At 39.8% G+C, this 18,932-nt stretch overlaps 2 protein-coding genes across 4 annotated transcripts in view; one reads left to right on the top strand and one right to left on the bottom strand.

Annotated features, from left to right (window-relative positions):
- LOC146367677 (phosphatase and actin regulator 1-like) overlaps positions 1 to 8,280 on the bottom strand; it is a 48,848-nt gene extending 40,568 nt beyond the window's left edge. Inside the window, exon 1 of the mRNA XM_084911993.1 lies at positions 8,073 to 8,280. Coding sequence (XP_084768119.1) covers positions 8,073 to 8,184 — 112 coding nt within the window. The 5' untranslated portion in view covers positions 8,185 to 8,280. The remainder of the gene's footprint in view (positions 1 to 8,072) is intronic.
- A 484-nt stretch (positions 8,281 to 8,764) lies between these two features.
- LOC146367676 (NAD-dependent protein deacylase sirtuin-5, mitochondrial-like) lies at positions 8,765 to 14,153 on the top strand. Of its 3 annotated transcripts, none has more exons than XM_084913252.1 (9): positions 8,765 to 8,822; positions 10,015 to 10,110; positions 10,422 to 10,555; positions 10,762 to 10,987; positions 11,661 to 11,748; positions 11,856 to 11,909; positions 12,688 to 12,811; positions 12,972 to 13,087; positions 13,209 to 14,153. In XM_084913252.1, the coding sequence occupies exons 2-9, from the start codon at positions 10,020 to 10,022 to the stop codon at positions 13,279 to 13,281; spliced, it is 906 nt and encodes a 301-aa protein (XP_084769378.1). In that variant the 5' UTR covers positions 8,765 to 8,822; positions 10,015 to 10,019; the 3' UTR covers positions 13,282 to 14,153. The 3 variants fall into 3 exon arrangements, with proteins under 3 accessions (XP_084769378.1, XP_084769377.1, XP_084769376.1); XM_084913251.1 differs by having other exon boundaries at positions 8,771 to 8,881; XM_084913250.1 differs by lacking the exon at positions 8,765 to 8,822 and adding an exon at positions 8,900 to 9,183.
- Positions 14,154 to 18,932: the final 4,779 nt, after the last annotated feature.

The raw sequence follows: 18,932 nt of genomic DNA, 5'->3' as shown, positions 1-18,932 counted from the left end.
TCTTCCAGAGGCAGATTGTAATACACTGACATATCATATTCATCTCCATTATAATGATGAACATTTTCACACATCCTCTCTTATGAAATGAAGACAGGCAACAGGCTTTAATGACTGCATCTTTCAAATTTGAAACGATTTTTGGACAGAACATTGTGCTGCTGAATATTTGTATCTGTCTTTTATGGTTTTACAGGACAAACACACGACTTTGTAAAACTTTCCTTGCATTGGTTGTCTAAACCACCAGCCTCTTCTGTCCCAGGGTTTCAGGTTTTCCTTTTTACTGTTTTTTTTTTTTTATTTGTCTGTCAAGTAAATAATTGTGTTGCTATTTGATAAATAGCAGCTTTTGTTTAAAATCTCTTGTTGTAAGAGCACATTAGATGTTAATCCTATTTAATAAAGCTAGCAGAAAGGAAAAGGACAGAGTACCTCATATTTCACTACCAGCACAGAGTCTTTTGTAATACAGTTTGATTATATTTGTAAAAACATCACAGTACTTGAGAGCAGGTTAGTGGAAACTGAAACAGAAGAAATTCCACAAAATCAAAGCAATTCCCAATGAGCTCTGCAGTAATTAGTGGCAGGCAGACTGTGCCACTCCTCTTGGATGTTCTTGCTGTCTGTGTCTGCAGACGCTCTGAGTTTTCTCTGACTAAGTCTTTCATCTGTCATTCTCTCAGAGAGCAGCGCACTACAGAGGGGGCGCTCAGCTAAAGAGCTTTGGTCCCCTCTGGCCTCTTCTGGCTCTGATAAAGTTAAGACGAATATCATTTAGTTTCAGGCACAGGTAGCTCAGTAATATAAAAAAAAACTTCACATCAAGAGTTTTCCTGATTGCTGATGACCTACTGAATGACCGCTGCCATATATTTTCAAAGTTTAAGGTGTAACGCACTACAGTGGTGCCTGCATTATGAATGGCTGAGTGACAGGACAATATCTTTAATTAATCATAGTGACTCTGAATGTCCCAACAGAGGGATAACAGCAACAGTGAAAGGGAGGATTTTGCAAAATGGTACAGAGAGCTGGCATGATGTATGGTTTGGAGATGGTGGTGCTAACCAAATTGCAGGTGGTCGAGCTGAAGACGTTACGATTTTTATTTTTTAGTGAACACAATGGACAAGATTAGTAATGAGTCCAGCTCAGGTTGAGCACTTTGGAGAAAAGTTTAGAGAGGCAAGGCTGAGATGGTTTGTGCAGAGGGAGGGGATAGTGGATATACTGGACAAAGGTTCTTGAAGTTGAGTTGTTGAGAGTTGCCAGGCAGGAGGGAAAGAGGAAGACCACATAGGAGATTCATGGATTTAGTGAAGGAGAGGGTTAGTGCGGAAGAAGAGGAAACTAGGGACAGGGTGAGATGGAGGCAGATGTTATAATGTGGCAACCCATAAAGGGAGGAGCTAGAAGAACAACTACAGTATGGATGAAAAACCCACCACTGTGTCTCATATTTTTTTAAGCACTGATAAAAGCAGTCTATATTAAATTAATATAAGCGCTTCTGTAAAAGTGTAATGTTCTTGTACTTGAATGTTTTGAAGCTGGGCTGTATATCCATATACACATATATAACATATACAGATGTTGACAGTTGATGTTTTAAAAGAATATATTTGACTTAGAAAACAATATAATGGCAGATTGCATTACAATGGGTCAAACATTTGTTGCTGCAGTTATAACGTGATGTGATTCAGTTCAGTTCAGTTCAATTCAATTTCCACTTTATCTCTGAGGACCGCCGGAGAAAGGAGAGAGGTAAACTGTTCTCTTAGTTCGATCGCTTAATTTCATAGAATCGCTCTGTTTTTTTAGCTTTTTTTTTTTCAGATCTTAGCAGTTTATCCCGTGGGCTATTTGACGATCTGTTCAGAGACTTACGTAACTGCCTGGAAAATGCAGGCATGATTTACAATATTGCTTTCTTAAGGAAAACACAACACCTTTTTATTCCATTTGAATAGTTTCATTCCAAAATAAGCTCTGCACTATAACATAAAGTAACTGCTGAATATTAATTTCACAAAAATTAAAAGGATGCCTTTTTTTTTTGACTACATAACAACTAATAATCCAAAAAATTATTCCATCAATATTTTTGTTGGTATAAATATTCACCTAGTTTAAAAATATTTGTCACAATATAGCTTAGGTTTACCATTAGAAAAAGGATGCAATCTTAAAGGAGGGCGAGTGGTGCAATGCAGCTTTGATTGAACTGAGTCCCAGGTTTGCGGCAGTGTTGAGGGGATTCTTACTCTGTGAAGACACTTACTCAGCAGAAAGATCCTAAAGGGCTGGTGCACTCTGGGAATTGCATTTGTGACACCTGTATCAAATTTCTGTCTTTATACATTTGCCTTCTCCACTTAACAGATTACACTGTATGTCTCTCAACTGGCTGACACCATCTGCTGAGAACATACATTTTACTGTCACTGCAGATAACAGGGATATCATCCACCCATCCATCTCCTGGATCCTGTGCGCAGTCTACGCTTGTGTTTTGCATTTTATTCCTTCATACGCAAAGTCATTCAATGCATGTGGCCTTACATTCTTTCAAAGCAGCATTAGAGAGTAATAGTGATTCAGACAGGGTTCTCGAGTCTAGTAATAATTGGTCCTTGGCCATGCTGCCTTTTTTATTGCAGCGGAATCCTTACCCATCTCTATCCAATGTGCATACACACTTACTATAAATAAAGCCCATAAGTACATCATCGTGCAGCGTTCTTCGGCTTGCGAGGCTTTTTGAAAAATGCGTTATTTCTCAGCTGGCATGTGGAAAGCATATCACAGCCAGAAGCCTTTTCCACACTTCCAAGTGTGACACGGAGAGGGAGAGAGATGAAAAGAAAGTGAAGAGAAAGAAAGATTGTTGAGAGAGAGAGAGAGAGCTGCAGCTTCCTGCAGGCTGTCGTAGAAGACACCTGCCTGTCTTTTAATTTTTTTAATTTTTTTTTTTTTTTTTGCTTGAGAGGTTGGCAGGTGTTCAGGCCAGGTGACACTGATGGTTCACTGATGGTTCACGGAGCAGGAACATCCAGTAAGAGTTCTGGATATAGCTTTGCTATTTTCTGCTCTCATTTACCCACTCATGTATTATTCAGACCCGAGATGCTTCAGCACAAGAAGGCACATTTGCAACCAAATAGAGAAGATGGGTGCCTGTTGTTTTTTCAGTCTCTCATAAGATGGTCTAAAATGTCAGCCACGCTCTGTATGCTCGTGTTTCAGAAATTGCAATGGGGGCTATGCGATAAATCACAAAAGACAGAGATTGAGAACTGATATAGATTTCTTGCTGCTTATTATCACTACTTTGTTACACACATTCGCTAATTCCCTCTAACGTCTCTACAGACAGCTGAAGCATTTCAAATTCTACAACCTCTGCACTTATTTCAGCCCCACTAGGTCATCAGAAATTCACTTTTCCTTTAAAAAAAAAAGGGCTGACAGCTTGAATTGATGATTGCTAATTCTGGTGGAAGTTGTCCTTGCAGTCACCTTTTACATTAAACTGGCTTAGATCTTCTTCTGTGGAAACAAATATGCATATTTAAATGCTGAAATAGCAAAAGGTAAGACAAAATAACTGCTGACATCTTGCAAGGAAAACTACAGTTACATTTCTCCAGTCCAGCACAGACATACTGTAAAAGCTGTCATGTAAACCCAGCAGGCGAGCAGAGCTCTGCAGCAAAAATTTGCCCCGTCCCACCATGCATCTGTGTATTGATTGTACTCTTTAGGACAGCAGGCACTGCAACACGGAAAGAGAGAAGTAGAGAGCGGTGGGTGGTGAATGAGTTGAATTTGGCTTTTTTTAGCTTAATGTGGTTGCAGCACAGAAGCCAGGCTCAAACATCAAATTGTGAGACAGACAGAACATGTCCAAGTGAAATGTTAACGCTGCTTCTCTTTGCGTCTTTCCACGTTTGGCTGTACATCTGAATTTGCAAGAATGTCTAGGATGAAAAGCCTCGGCATGCACATTGTGCACAGGTAAGACTGCAAATAAACATTAAATAAAATTTGCACAAAAGCCGAGGAAAGTATCCCAACATCTGCAGTGCAGCCAAGTCTGAGTTTATTTACATGCAGGCCAGGTATAAGAGCAGGAGCTCCAGCCTCCAGGCATCCCCACACAACATCCAGCTGTTTGCCATAACTAATATTTGTACAGTGGGTGTGCTGAGACTATTGTGGGGTATGAAAATCTTTGAAAACTAGGTGAGGAAGCTGGACTGTGTGTTAAGTCTAGAAAAACAGAACAAACAAAGTACACCCACAAAAATATCTAAAGATAATAGTGGGAATCCAAACTGCAATAAGCAGGATTTTTGTACTAAGTGTTTATGAAATGATTAGCTAGAGGCAAGCTCTGTGTGGATAACATTTCAACACATCTCAACAGTGTGAAAAAGTAAGAAAAGTGAAAAATCTATCTGCTCCATAATATCAAATTGTGATTTTATCAATGTATTCTGGTATTAATACAGATTGTATCTGACAATAGAAATATGGGAATCAATTATTTTCAACAAAAGGAGAAATGAGGGACTGAGACAGAATGATAGGTTAATTGTGATGGAAAAGATGTGAGAAAATCTAAAGAAGTCTGATCAGTTATCAGAGATATTTTAGTAGAAAATCAGAAGCGCCAGCTCCTTTTAACTGGGAGACTTTCTTGTGTGAAGCAGACAGAAAACAGATGGGGCTGTAGTCGAGCAGCTGAATGATAAGCGAATAAAAAACCAACAAGGCAAGCTCTTCCAGTTAAACAATGCTGTGTCAGCTGGCAAAGCGCTAACAAAGAACTGACATGTATGCACACTTTGTCTTCACGAAAGTTTACAGTGACACGAATGCACGAGCACAAATCTCTGTTTAGTGTTTTGTTTTTTTGTTTTTTGTTAAAAACCCATAGACAGGATGCTTAGCTAAACAGTGATGATTCTCTGTCAGCTCACAGCTGCTATCCCAGACACCACGCATGTCTGTGTGTGTGTGTATGTGTGTGTGTGTCCTAATAATATAAAGCATCATGACAAGCGGTACAGACTGGAATCAGTCTTGACACATAGGTCAGCCGTCTGTCAACACCTACACCCCCTTTCGTGTTTTATCGTTGACAGCAACGCGGTAACTGATGCCTTTATGTTATTATGTCTGTGTGCAGAGCCATTTAACTGCAGGGCAAATTAGATAAGTGCTGGCTCTAAACAGGTCAGTGCAATAAAGCCATGTTTCATACGTGAACCCTAATTCCATTACAAACCCTTAGAGTACCTCTTATTTGTAAGCCTCAGCCTTATCTCTGTAAAAGTCAAAGTTGCAGCAAAGACTGGGGACACCTGATCCATGCATGGGCTAGCTAAACCTACTTTTAGTCTTAGGGGATAAAGCAAGACAAGCTATGAACCTTCAGTTCATCTTCTAATGATCGCACAGATAAACCTTCTCAGATAAACTTTGCAGACATGAATGAACACAAATCAGCATAATAATCCCATACAGGATTAGTGGTCATAATCTCATTATGCTCTCTTTCATTTATTAAAGGAAACAAAAAACAACAACAACAAAAGCCAAAACATTTGTTTTTCATTTACCATATTTGCTTTCTGTGCAGAGAACTGGGGTGTGTTTAAACCATTATAAGAGTTTAAATGCATGACAGGTAACTATTCAATGTCTTGCTGTGAACTACAGAGAGATAATTGCTTAGTACTTGCTTCACATACTTGGCAGCCCTGGTCATTTATCTTTATTGAGCACCTGGGTGCACAAGCACAAGACTTTTGGTTTCCTTGGCAATAAGCAAGCTAAATCCTGCTCCACTTCTACAGGTGGAAGTGAGTCAACAGCACTGTTGTACAATTCGCCCCCGTACCATCTTTATGCTTTGTGTGAGCTCGATGGTAGAGTAGGAAAATAAAAATGAAGCACAGAGACAACTGACAGTGTCCTGTCACTGACAACAGGCTCGTCTCCACAGGCCAAACACTCACTGGTGAAAGCAAAATAGACTCGAACTGTTTCTTTTTTCCCCTCTTTTTCATATGTCAAGAAAAACACAAGTGAGCATCCGGTGCTGCCTGGGCTCGCGCTGCACACCTGGGAGCTGTCAATACAGCTGCCGTGCAATGACAAGCTGCACTGGAATCCAAGCTGTCCTGATGTGAGACTGCACATGCTCTGCTCTTCAAGCATAAAACTGCATAAAATACTCTTAACAAGCGATCATTAACCGATTTCAAGGTTTGGCTTTTCAAATAGGATATGTACTTTGTTTATCCCAAAAAGCTGGGAAATGACTTTGTTACAGCAGCCAAAACATGTAAACCAGCCTTGCAGCAAGTATTAGAAAGGTGGGAAAAGAAAAAGCTTAATTTAACTGAAAAAAGAAAAAGTAAAGATCTGAACAAATCAAAATCTAAATATAATACAATCTAACAAAGGACTTCAGGGGTTGTGGTATGAGGCAGGAAAGATTTTCTTTATGGGAGCATTTTACTGCTTATTTTTCTTGTAAAGGACTATGATGATGATGAGATGAGAAACACTTTATTTATCTTACATTTGGGAAACAATGATGATAATGATAATAATATGTGAATAATATGTGTAGATGATTTTCTTCCAAGCAAATTTCCTGTATTTTACGAATGTCTTACTCTTTGAGATTTGGAAGTGTTGCTCGGGGTGATGGGGGAGGAATTAAAGGTGCCACATTGGGTATTTTCACTCATTTTTAGGACATTTTGCAACCAAATGATTCATTGATGAATTACTAACACATGATTTCATAATGACGCGACACTGCTTTATCACTGTTCAAACTTCTTCTCATTAGCACAGTAATTTCATCTAAAGCCATCCTTTATAAAGATATATGTGATATTCAGGAGAAAATATGTGCCATTGTGTGGTAGTTTCAAATAAAGAAAGGATCTTTTGAAAGCTACAATACATGGACATCTGGACAACATCCAAACCTTACACACTACAGACATGGCAGCTTCAGCACCCTATACATTTTGCTGAGTGGATGATGGGTGTGATGCCAGCAAGCTGATACAGCAGGACAAGATGAAATTCGCCAGCTTATTATATAGAAGCTTTATGAGAAAAGAAAAACAGCAGGGCATGTGATTCAGTTAATGAGACCAATAAGAGAAAACCACATTTTTTGGCTGTGATACAAAACAAGCTATCAAACATCCTTCATAGTAGGCTGCTAACTGGCGTGACTGTGATGAGATCTGTCGCCGAAACAGACTGTTGGATGCAGCTTTGTAGTGTATCATAATCACACTGTAGTGCAGAAGATCTGAATCCGGTTGACTCAGTCAGCATAAAATGCCAAATCACCATGGTAACAGGGGATGCAACACACTTTGCACAGGGTGATGGAGACGGGAGACTGTTCGCCACCAGCATCATCTCGGATCAATGACAGCTGTTTATAATGCAGTGATTAGAATCCGAGAGAGAGAAATACACAGGACTTCGGACATCCCACCTGATTTTTTGTGCACCACAGCCAAAACTGGGGCTACTACAGGGTCACGTTGAAGATTTTTTTTCATTATTATGTAACTGCGTTGAATTACAGTGGTAGCAATTACCAAACGCTGACGAAATCAAAATCTACACGAGACTGCTATTTAAAGCTATGAAATAAATAAATAAATAAAAATGTAAAAATCTGCATATTTTCTGTATTCTGGAGTTTGCAGCGGACACCATGCCTCAGCGTTAGTCTACAAAGTTGCATAACATTTCACTCACATTTCTCCCTCCCTTTCAAAAATATCTAAAGCTACCCATTAACAGATTTTGAGGATTAAATCCCACACCCCCAAAAACTGTCCTACAAATCCACACATTCTGTGGAAGCTCATTCGCATAAAAACAGGAGCGTATTTTAGACCGTAATCTCCTCACTCCACCCACATCATTCAACGACATCTGGAAAGGGGGGGCAGAAAAAACATCCAACAAGAAGATCTGAGAGCATGACGGCTGGATGGATGAGCTCTTACCTGTCCGCATGCTGGAGGAGAGTCGTGCTTCTATAAGATATGGTGTTTCACTCTTGGAGCGGAGTCTCCTTATCGGTCTGCGGTCTGTGCTGTTGGCTGGAGTGGTCGCCATCAATTTTCACCCAGTGTCCAGTGGAGACTGCTCTGGCCGACTGGGGGCAGATGCAGAACCACGGCCACTCTCACACGCTGGGAGGTAGCTATTGATGACGGGAAGGAGCGAGAGAGCGAGAGAGGGGGAGAGAGAGAGAGCAAATGAGAGAGAGAGAGAGAGAGAGGCGTTGGTGGGTTATGACATGCATACACTACACAGTGCGAAGGGATATATAAAGCCATGATATGATCATTTCATTATCATTGATCAGTTCAGATTTTTTCACATGTAAAAACTGAAACATATAATCTCAAATTAGAAGAGATTAGGACTTTATAGGTTACGATGTATACAATTATATTACGGTTAAATACATTTGTGCTGTATGGAAATAAATATTTTTTTCGAACCAAAATAATTACTAATAATATATCTGAAATAATCTTATTTGATAAAATTTCTATCCGTTTGTCAGAGCTTTTATTTTTTTAAGCACAAAAAGTTGAAACCACTGAATCGTTAAACCTGAGAATGAATGAATCATCTTGAATGAACTGCAATTTCGCCAACGCGCCAGCAGGTGGCGCTCACGCTCGCGAGTACTATTTACGACAGTTTGATACGTTTACGGCTGCTCCCGATAATCAAGCGTACAGGTAAACAAGCAAACTCGTTGTGGCACTCTGCTCTGATAGAAGGTTTATATCGCAGCGAGGTGAGCACAATAAATGTATTGTAGCAAGTTTATTTAAAACATATTTGTAGTATCAACAGATACATGTTCGGATGGACTGGCTACTTCCTGCTTATTTGACAGCGAGCAAGATTTGATCCCTGTGGCTACTCCTCCCCCCGACTTTAAAACGAGTACATGTCGACGCAGCCGATGTTTGGAGTTTGTTAATGAGTTTGCAACTTGTTAGCTGCAGTTAACAACGTCTTCTTTTCATTAATTCCTCGGCTGAAACGCTTCTTTGGGTTATTTTTGGAAGAAACGCGCGACAAAGAGCCGCAGCAGTAAGTAGCTGTAACGCTACTCGGATTGTGCAGAATCTTTATAGCCTTTAACGCCTAGATTAGCTTAAGCACCTTTTGACATGTTTTTTTTTTACCTTAGGCTTGACATCTCGTTAAACGTAAAAGGTAGTTTATTCAGGTTAATGGGCGCTCACTTTTGTCATTTTCTGTTGGCGTCAAAGTAGGAAGAACTGGCAACCTTCTTTGGGTTTAATACGCGACATTCGCGTGTTTTATCGGGGCCTAAAAAGGCAGGCTATCTGAGTTACGTTGCAGCTGCATTCATTTACGTGCCTTTTTTGTATTTATATTTCACTGGCATATAAAGCAAGACAGGCACTGAATTTTGCATTTATTGTCCTTTCTGAAGCGCCATTTGTGTCTTGTGGCGACTGTCAGATAAATACAACTAAAGCAAAACAATAAGTGCTGCAGCAAAGTGAGCGACACTCATATCAACTGGATTTGTTCATCAGAGTTATGCTACAAGGTCTAAAAGACCTTCCTCCTGATGGCAGTAAGATGTATTCATCATGTGTTGTGACACATCACAGAGGATGTCTCACCCTGTCACACCACCCAGGACTCCCAAAGTTGCATCATACTGTTTTGTTGCTGACCTGTAATCCATGTTTACGTGGATTACACCACTTAACCACCAGCTACACATACACTTCCACTCACTGATGTGCTATGATTTAGATCAAAACCTCTCTTTTATACTGTGCTTAAATGGTGACTCTTACACTGTCCCTTCAAACATCTTGTGTGAGCATGTGGGAGGTTACACATTGGATTTTCAGCCTTTTTTGTCTTTATCTGGTCTTCCAGTGACAATGCTTCTCCGAAATCGAGCTGTCGTTGCTCTTGGGCTTCGAATGTGCTCCTCTCATGTGACCAAAGGACCGCTGGCTGATGCAGTGAAAGGTAAAATGAACACTTGTGCATATTACTACATAGTACAATGTTTGAGTTACATAATTCGGTGACATATAGAACCCAAGTAAGAAGTCAGTTCATGAAAAGCAAACAACTAAATCCTGATGCGCTTAATTAAAAAGTAGGAAGTGCATCACGATAACTGAAGAGAAGACAGGCTGCTTGATTCTATCGAAATTAAAATGATTATGTTTTTTTCCTTAACTCATCTGGGTATCATCATTATGTCTGGAGGGTTTCAATGCTTGCATTGTGCTTTCTGCTCCGATGTAAAAGTAGTTTTTATTATATTTTCCTAGACATGTCTGAATTCCGTGAAGTGTTTTCCAAAGCCAAGCACATAGCCATCATAACAGGAGCTGGTGTAAGCGCAGAGAGCGGAGTGCCAACCTTTCGTGGAAAGAATGAGAAGTGGAGGAAGTGGCTGTCTCAGGTAACTCATAAAGAAGCAACACACACACTTTTACATGGATGCATTTTATTTTTTCTCTTTTCTTATTTCATTTTTTTTTTTTTTTTTTAGGTTGTATTTGTGTTTTCCCTTCCAGTTAAATATGCCTTTGGATTGTGCATTTTGATGGCAGCCTTCTGAGCTTTAACGTCTGTGCTTAAAACACAACCATGTGGATCTGTCCTCAGGACCTTGCAACGCCAGAGGCCTTCTCTCGCGACCCGTCTCGAGTCTGGGAGTTCTACCATTACAGAAGGGAGCTTGTGATGAACAAGAAGCCCAGCGCTGTCCATTTGGCTTTAGCAGAATGCGAGGCTCGGCTGAAGAAGCAGGGGCGCTCTGTGGTCATCATCACTCAGTGCATAGATGACCTGCACCGTCAGGCTGGGTCCAAACATGTGCTCAACGTTCACGGTGAGGAGCAGAGCAAGTGACAACAGATACAAAATGCAAATAGCAGCTGTTTAATTTCATTACGTGCAGGATTATGCAAAAACTACCAGGAGGAATTATGTGAAACTTGGTTGCAAGCTGGAGCATGACAGCATGCCTTGGCAGAGAACTGCACTGTCAGAATGGGCTTGCTGTTTTTGTGACTCATTACCTCCATGTCTAGCTTTGTGTGCTAATATTAAAAGAATTTCACCCTATAGGTATCTTCAGTTTCACACTCAGTTTTAAGTTCTGAAATTGAACAACTTTTCCAGTTTGTGTTAACAATGTACAGTCATCCTAAAACAACTCCTTGTGTAGATATTAGTGGAAACTTTGACAGCGCTGTTGTGGTTTTGCTGGGATATGGAAAAATCTGATTCATAGTGGTTGGTCTCTCAAGCCCACAGATTTAGTCAGTAATTTAATGTCAGTGGAGAAAAGTCCAAGAAGTGTCCTGCTCAAGTGTTAAGTTGGCCTTTTAGAGGAACATTTTGACTGGCTTCTCTATTTTCATACTGTTTTGAGGGTGGCCAGAGTGCTAAAACGTTTGATTCACCTGCTAAAATCTTTCTTCTGTCTGTTCCCACGAGATGTTTTCTGTGATCCCAGCACTCTAATGTGCAACAGCTGTGTTTTCTGTGTATACCTGCAGGCAGTCTGATGGAGACGCGCTGTATGAGTTGCGGTCATGTGTCAGTGAACAAGAGAAGCCCCATATGTGCTCCCTTAAAAAACAAAGGGTAAGTAACAGAACCTTTGAAATACCAACTCTTACGCTGATCAACATAAACCTCCAGCATGGATGGATCACTCTTTAACCCACAGTCTTTGCTGTATTAATGTGCAGTGACCCTGGCCCAGATGTTCCTGATGCCCAGATTCCTGTGGATAAGCTGCCAAGGTGGGATTACTTTCATGCCATATTAATAACACTGACAGACAGATTTGCTAAGCTTTTTGTTTTGCATATACTGTAGTCGGTCAGACGCAAAATTAGTTTCCTCAAATTCTGCATTCTGCACCAGTCTAATAAGCAAACCTATTCTAATTGCATATGATTATGCAAACACTAAGCAATTTTCAGCTTGGCTGTTTATGCACTGTGTGGCGTTTACATATTTTTGTGTAATTCTGTGTGGGCAACCTCACCGGGAAATCTTTCTCCCCTTTTGAAAAGCATGTGCTTGTTAGAAAGGAAACAAATATCGAAAACATGGAATCTTTTTAATAAGAAAACACAAAAGCTACAAAAATGCACACTTAAGGGAAGCATGCCATCTGCATTATTGTGAAGGTTTAGGTTACCCATCATCTCCACCCACCTCCTGCATCTCTTTGAGCTGCTGCAGACCTGCAGGTTTTTCCTGCTGAATGAGTTTAAACTCAACTCCTATGTTCCTGTTAGTCAGATCAGTTCTTCCACTGGGGGGCAGCAGTGCACTATAAATACTTCAAATCCAGTTTTGCTTATAGTTGTAACTGAAAATATGGCTGAAAAGTTGCACATTGACATCTCCTGAGAAAACAGCTTATTCTTAGATTTTATCATCTTTAATTATCAAGCATTTGGCTTTTCTGGCCACATCTTTGTCAGTGTGGATAGAATTTGAAAAAGTATGAGACCATTAACATGAGGACTTTATACTGGAGGACATGAGGTTTTATACTGCTCTTTGTAGGTGTGAAGAAAGAGAGTGTAATGGTCTTCTGAGGCCCAATGTGGTGTTTTTTGGGGAGACGCTGGACTCTCACATTCTTACCAAGGTGGAAAAAGAAATTGAAACCTGTGATCTTTGTCTCGTGGTGAGTCATTTTAATTTCAATATGCACGTGTGATAGATGCTGTATTCTTCCTGTGGAGTATTGTCATGTAACACAATATTTGCTAAGAAATTACTCGACCTGTGTTTTTCCCCATATAAGTTGCCACTGGAGGTCATTGTTGATTGTTGTTTTCCTATAGGTGGGAGCATCTTCTATTGTTTACCCAGCAGCCATGTTTGGCCCTCGTATTGCATCCAGAGGTGTTCCAGTGGCAGAGTTTAATATACATACAACACCGAAATCAGAATATTTCATGTAAGTCAGTCAAATAACTCAGTCCTCATTAAATAAGATGAAGTTAGACCACCTACACGCCCTTCAGACGTACAATTCTCACCTTCAATGTGTTTCTTTGTGTGTGTGTGATGTGGCACAGGTACCATTTCCAGGGTCCATGTGGAACTACACTGCCTCAAGCTTTGGCACAACATGAGTCAGAGGTTTTTTAAAAAAACACCAGGCTGACTTTTTCAACATCAGTTAGATTCAAAAAACAAAATAAAACCTACAAGCCAGTGCAGCCCAGACATTTCTTAGCAATACTGCAAATCTCTTTAAATCAGTGTAGCTGTTAATGTGCTTGGTGGAGGTATTTTGTAAATCATTAAGCTTCTTGACAATTTTTGAGATGAATTTCTTAATACTTGAAAATGTAGCTCACTAACTGGAATCAGATCATGATTTTTTTTTATGTTACATGATATCGTGTGAACTATGCAGGTTAAAAAGGAAAGGGAGAACATGCATGTAAAAATCAAAACAAAAACAAAAGTCAGACATCAAAGGGTATTCTTTCATAATAGATGTTAATGAGAAGATCATTAAATGTTAGCACTGTTGTTCTCTAAAATGAAGCTGTAGATCAACATATTACTTCTGGTAGAGTATTCCACTTTTCTCTTTCTACCGCACAAAGAGATGTACAAATCATAATATAATCTAGTGCCTTTTCAGACTGTTTACACAACCTTGACCAAATGCTTGCTTTAAGTTTCAAGTGCAAATCTTTCAATGTTACAGAGATTTATTCCAGTGTACAGAGTTTGCTGTTGACCAAGGACAGAGAGGAAGTGAAAAATTCAGGTTATGCCTGTCATTTACTTTCTATGCTGGGTAATTGTGTTTATTATGACATGGGTCTTGTTATGTTACATGGATTATCCATCATGCATTTGATATTTTTTTATATACTTCTCAGTGTCTGTATTACAAAATGATGTATGTGTTTCATCTCTTGGTGGGACGTGTCTAAAGAACAAAAACATCTTCTTTGTCCAAAACGATACGCACAAACTCAATACAATAAAACACTAAATTGATATTTGGTGAGAGCTTATTGTGTTGATTTTAAAAAAGTCATAAATGTCTTTGGTGAATGGTAAATGGGCTGGTTGTTGTATACCTGTTTCTACTCCACTTCAGCAATGTAAAGCCTTGGTAGGTTACAGTACCGGGCATAACGAACCACTTGGCAAAGGAAAGAAAAAAATAATCTTTTGGCACTTTGCTACTGTTGCAAAAACAGGTTTGGGACTGCATTTCAGTCAGTGGTGTTGAAGATATTGTCAAAAATGATGAAACTAGGAACACAGAAAAATACCATTTGTATCCATTTTCCTAGCAAAATACAAGGAAGCTACTCTTGCAGAGTCCTGCATGTGCAGAAAGTGAACAGTAGATGCCAGCGTGTAGCTTTCTATCTCAGATGTTGCTTACATAGTGATGTATAATTCTGCACTGAGAGGGATAGGGTGGGGAAAAAAGGCCTCTCAGATTCTGCTCTTAACATGCATGAGTGAGAGGAAATGCAGATTTAAGTACCCCTAGGCCATCAATGAACCCAGAGTTGTTACGGCTGAGCTGAGGAAACGATATCGAGCTCAATCATAATGCTGCTGAAAATGGAAACAGTTTGAAGTGGAAAGCAAGGCGACACAAGGTGGCCTCTGTTGTCCAAGCTGATTTCTTACAGGGATCTTGATAAATTGCATGTTTTAAGACTATTATTAGAATTAGTGTGTGTCTTTGTGTTACTTTTTTGTTAGCCGATTACCAAAGTATATTTTTCCTTGTGTAGTTTTTATTTTTCCCCTAACTTTCTCTTGTTCAGGCTATGACTCATTGCATCATGCAGTGTTTAACCCCATAAAGCGAAGTCAACCTGCAAACACTGGTGACTGTTTACAGAGATGCTTTAGACACCTACCTACAGAAACTATCAAACATGTCACCAAAAGAACCACAAAGGCTACAAAACTGTTAAAAGCTGCTGTGTAACAAAAGTCTGTTCTCGCTGCTATGTTGTGATTTCCCAGGTTTGGAGACACTGGCCCGGTGCATGCTACTGGAAATGCTTCTCAAGTGTTTTATCTTCATTTACCGACTGGGCTAACATTGTTAAGTCATTCAATGGAAATGAGAGAGACAGAGGGTTAGGAGTCATTCAAATTAGCTTTGGAAGGTTATGTTCATTAGACAGTGTTATGTTAATATGATGACAGTCATAAAAAGAGTTATCCCAGGAGAGCTTGTGTGTGTGTGTGTGTGTGTGTGTGTGTGTGTGTGTGTGTGTGTGTGTGTGTGTGTGTGTACGAATGTAGCGGCAAGCACATGCAAACTCACACAGGTACGTAATCTATCTTTGGTGTCTCAGGGGAGGCTCTTCGGGTTGGTTCATTTCATGCACGCTGTAGTTTCAGCGCTGATTATAAATTTTTTAGTTCACACAGCATTGCAGCACCGCAAACCCAAATATAAAACCACAAACACACTGCAGCTGGCCCACATTGGTTAAAGAATAAAAAAAAAAAACAAAACACATCCATAATATCCTCCCTCCCTCCCACTGTGCTGCTGTTGTTCATCAATTAGCATCTAAAATCAATTAAGCATATCAACTGTATCTTTTAATATATGTCATCATCACCATTGCCATGATTAGATTTCCTCATTTCCTTTTCTATTATTGGTAGCCCCCTTTAAGGAGAGGTAAGGCCAGGTCCCATTTGTCATCAGGAGAAAAGTACATGGAGAGGCACTTAAGAGAAATCTCAACTGTCTGATACAGTCATTTCTGGAGCTGATGTGAGCGAGGCTGCCAGAGAGAGGACAGCTACTCTGCCAACTCCTGCAGCTCATTCATGAATGCAGTGGGCAAGAGGAAAGTGTGGAGGTGGAAAAGTTCTTGACTGCTCCAAAAGCCTTAAGGTTAACAGACTTGCCATCTTTGGTGGAAAGGCGGGAGATGTTTCTGTCTCTGAGCGAGAAGGCAGACTAAGCCAGTAGATGGCATGTATGCAGTTGGATCTATAGAATGACACAGTTTTGATAATTCTGCCTCTACCAGCAGAGTGCTTAGGAAAAAAATAAAATAGAAGAATTACGCTGCTCCCTCGTATAAAATGCTCTGCAGCTGCCTTCAGTTGCTCCTTGTTTGCGGGCTTCTCCTTATTCAGTTTTCTCTGCGTTAACTGAAAATCGTGCTCTGTTGGTTGTAATCAGATGACTGACTTGGCCAATAAAGAATATCTAGTTTCTTTTGCCCTGAGAAACCCATTTGTGACCATCTATGAAGCTGCCAGTTGTGCAGCTTTTGACTAAATCTGAGCAGAGAATATAACCCTGCACGCTTCAGAATTTATCCTGCCACTTCTATAAACAGACACATCATCAGAAAGCGCTATTTGCACTTGCAGTCATACATACCTGACCTAACAGTATACAGCCACATATTGCTTTTAATAAGACGAACTATATGCATGATTGAATCCATAACTTGTTTTGTTGCAGTCTCTGCACATCAAAAAAAAAAAGATGTTTGACTTGATGTTTGATTGGCAGCTGGACTAGTGTTTACATGTGCTTGCATCAGAGGCGTAAGGCGCCTAAGAGTGTATGTCTTGTACTGTATTTGTGCTGGTGTGATTTTTCATTCTGTATACATGCATATGACAAGAGGAAGTGTCAGACCAAACCAGGTCAGGCTGGTAGAGGAGCTGTGAAAATTGCACAGAGACATACTGTACCTTTACAGTTACACCGAGCTTGTCAGTATTAGGCATGACATGACTCATTCTGCAATTTCAGCATCCTTTTTTTCCAAAGAACTTCTGTTTACATATTGGTTATGTAAAAGGCATTGCAATAATAAGTGGGCAAGTCTTAAAAAAGTAACTACATATTAAAGGATCTATTGTTTATAAAGTCAAAGGTATATAGGATGAATTGTAAAAACATGGCTGCCCCAGCGCAAACTAATTACCAACATAAAAACTGACCAGTCAGTTATTTTCTTACAGTTAAACAGTTTGTCATAGTTTTTCTGGCTTACAAACTCTAGATTTGGTTTGATACAGGCTTTTTGACAGACCTGTAAAATATGTGTGATAAAATAAACCAGCTATTCATTTTAGGCAACAGATTGGGGACTATTGGGTACAAAAACTAGGTCTAGGTATGAATTGCAATATATTATATCCCAGGCTGGATCAGTTTTGGGACTCCTGCATCCTATATCACAAATAGATAACTGGATAAGCATTCACATTCACACCTAATACAAATTTTAAAGTCACAAAATAACATTGATGTCTTTAGTCTGCTGCAGGGAGTCTGAGAAAACCTACTCAGACAAAGTGAGAATGTGCAAACTTCACACATAGTTTTGCTTTTCTAAAATTTGTATATAAATGATGTTTCATGATATGAATGTAAAATATACAGTTAATTTTTCTGTTTCTGTATCCCAACAACTCAGCTTAGAAGCTGAGTTTCGAAGCTAAGTGTAAGACTGGAACCAATGCCCTTTCTCTACAGGGAAAAAACCCCTCTATATTAGTTAGTAGGGCTGTAGTATTGTAATATTATTTTTGAATTCATTTATTCATTTCAGTTTAGTTTCAGTGAGTTTCCTGAGTGGATTTATTTATTTTAGTTTGGAGTTTTTTTAATTGAAAATATTTAGGTTAGTTTAGTTTTTTTTTAGTTTATGTGTGAGTTTCTTGACAGTACAAACTCACACTCATACAGACATTCAGTCTCAGTAAACATCTGCACCAAAGCCTCTTCAGGTTGATTGTGTTGACAAATTGTATCACACTGACACCAAAGACATTCCCTCTGTATATTTATTTTGTTTTATTTTATGGCTTTACGATAGCGTCTCGACTCACAGCAAGAAGGGTTCCCTGTTTGAATCCCGACTGCTGCCTTGAATGACATTCAGAGGTGTTCTTTGGATGTTGGCTTTCTTTTGTTTCACTGTCTGCTTTGATAATGTTGAAATTTCACATTTGGACACATCACTCCACAAAAACTGTTGCCACTGATCTTTCAGACCAGTTTTTCTCTAATCTGGCATACCTCATCTCGCCATTCCCCTTCCTTAGAAATGCCCTCTTGACAGTCACCCTTCCACTGAGACCATTTCTGATGAGGCTTCAGTGCACAGATCAACCAGATACATCTCTCAGGTCCCGCATCCGGCCTTTTTCTGGATGACTTTCAGATACTGTCCATCAGTTGTAGATATTTTTTTTAGGTCTTCCACTTTATTTAGTCATATATTAATCTCCTTACTGTTTCCTCTTCCTATACATTCCCTGAGTTTGGCTGAAATAACAACAATTTGCAGATAATCCCTCTGTTGCCATGATGGAAACTATTATCATGTGGTAGATTGTTGCTTCTCACCCTCCCCACATCCTTCTGTGATAGACCCACCCACTTTTGGCCTAAATTTGATATTCCCAAACCCAAACAAACAATAAAGCAAAATGAGTGAAAAAGATTGATACTATTCATATGCAGACCGAGTTGTTTTTCCCAACAACTCAAGCACATCCCTGAATAACACTGGTGCTTCTAGGTAGCCTGATTGGGAGGGAGTTGTTGTTTGAAAAAGGCTGAGATAGGGCTCAGGTGCAAGCTAATCTGCTCTAACCCTGCACTAATTAGGATCAAGGCAAGCGGCCACTTTCTCCTAGTTATTGATCACTGGCCCCGCCTTGCACAGACAAGTGTATGGCTCCTATGAGAACAGCAACACAGGGCGCACATAAGAGGAAGCTCTGCCCTCTCTGCCTGCAGAATGTTGTTTGTG

This window comes from Perissodus microlepis, chromosome 18 (genome assembly GCF_051167445.1).
Source record: "Perissodus microlepis isolate ML-2025 ecotype Zambia chromosome 18, ASM5116744v1, whole genome shotgun sequence".
NCBI lineage: Eukaryota > Metazoa > Chordata > Actinopteri > Cichliformes > Cichlidae > Perissodus > Perissodus microlepis.
This window is presented reverse-complemented; position numbering and strand designations above follow the sequence as displayed.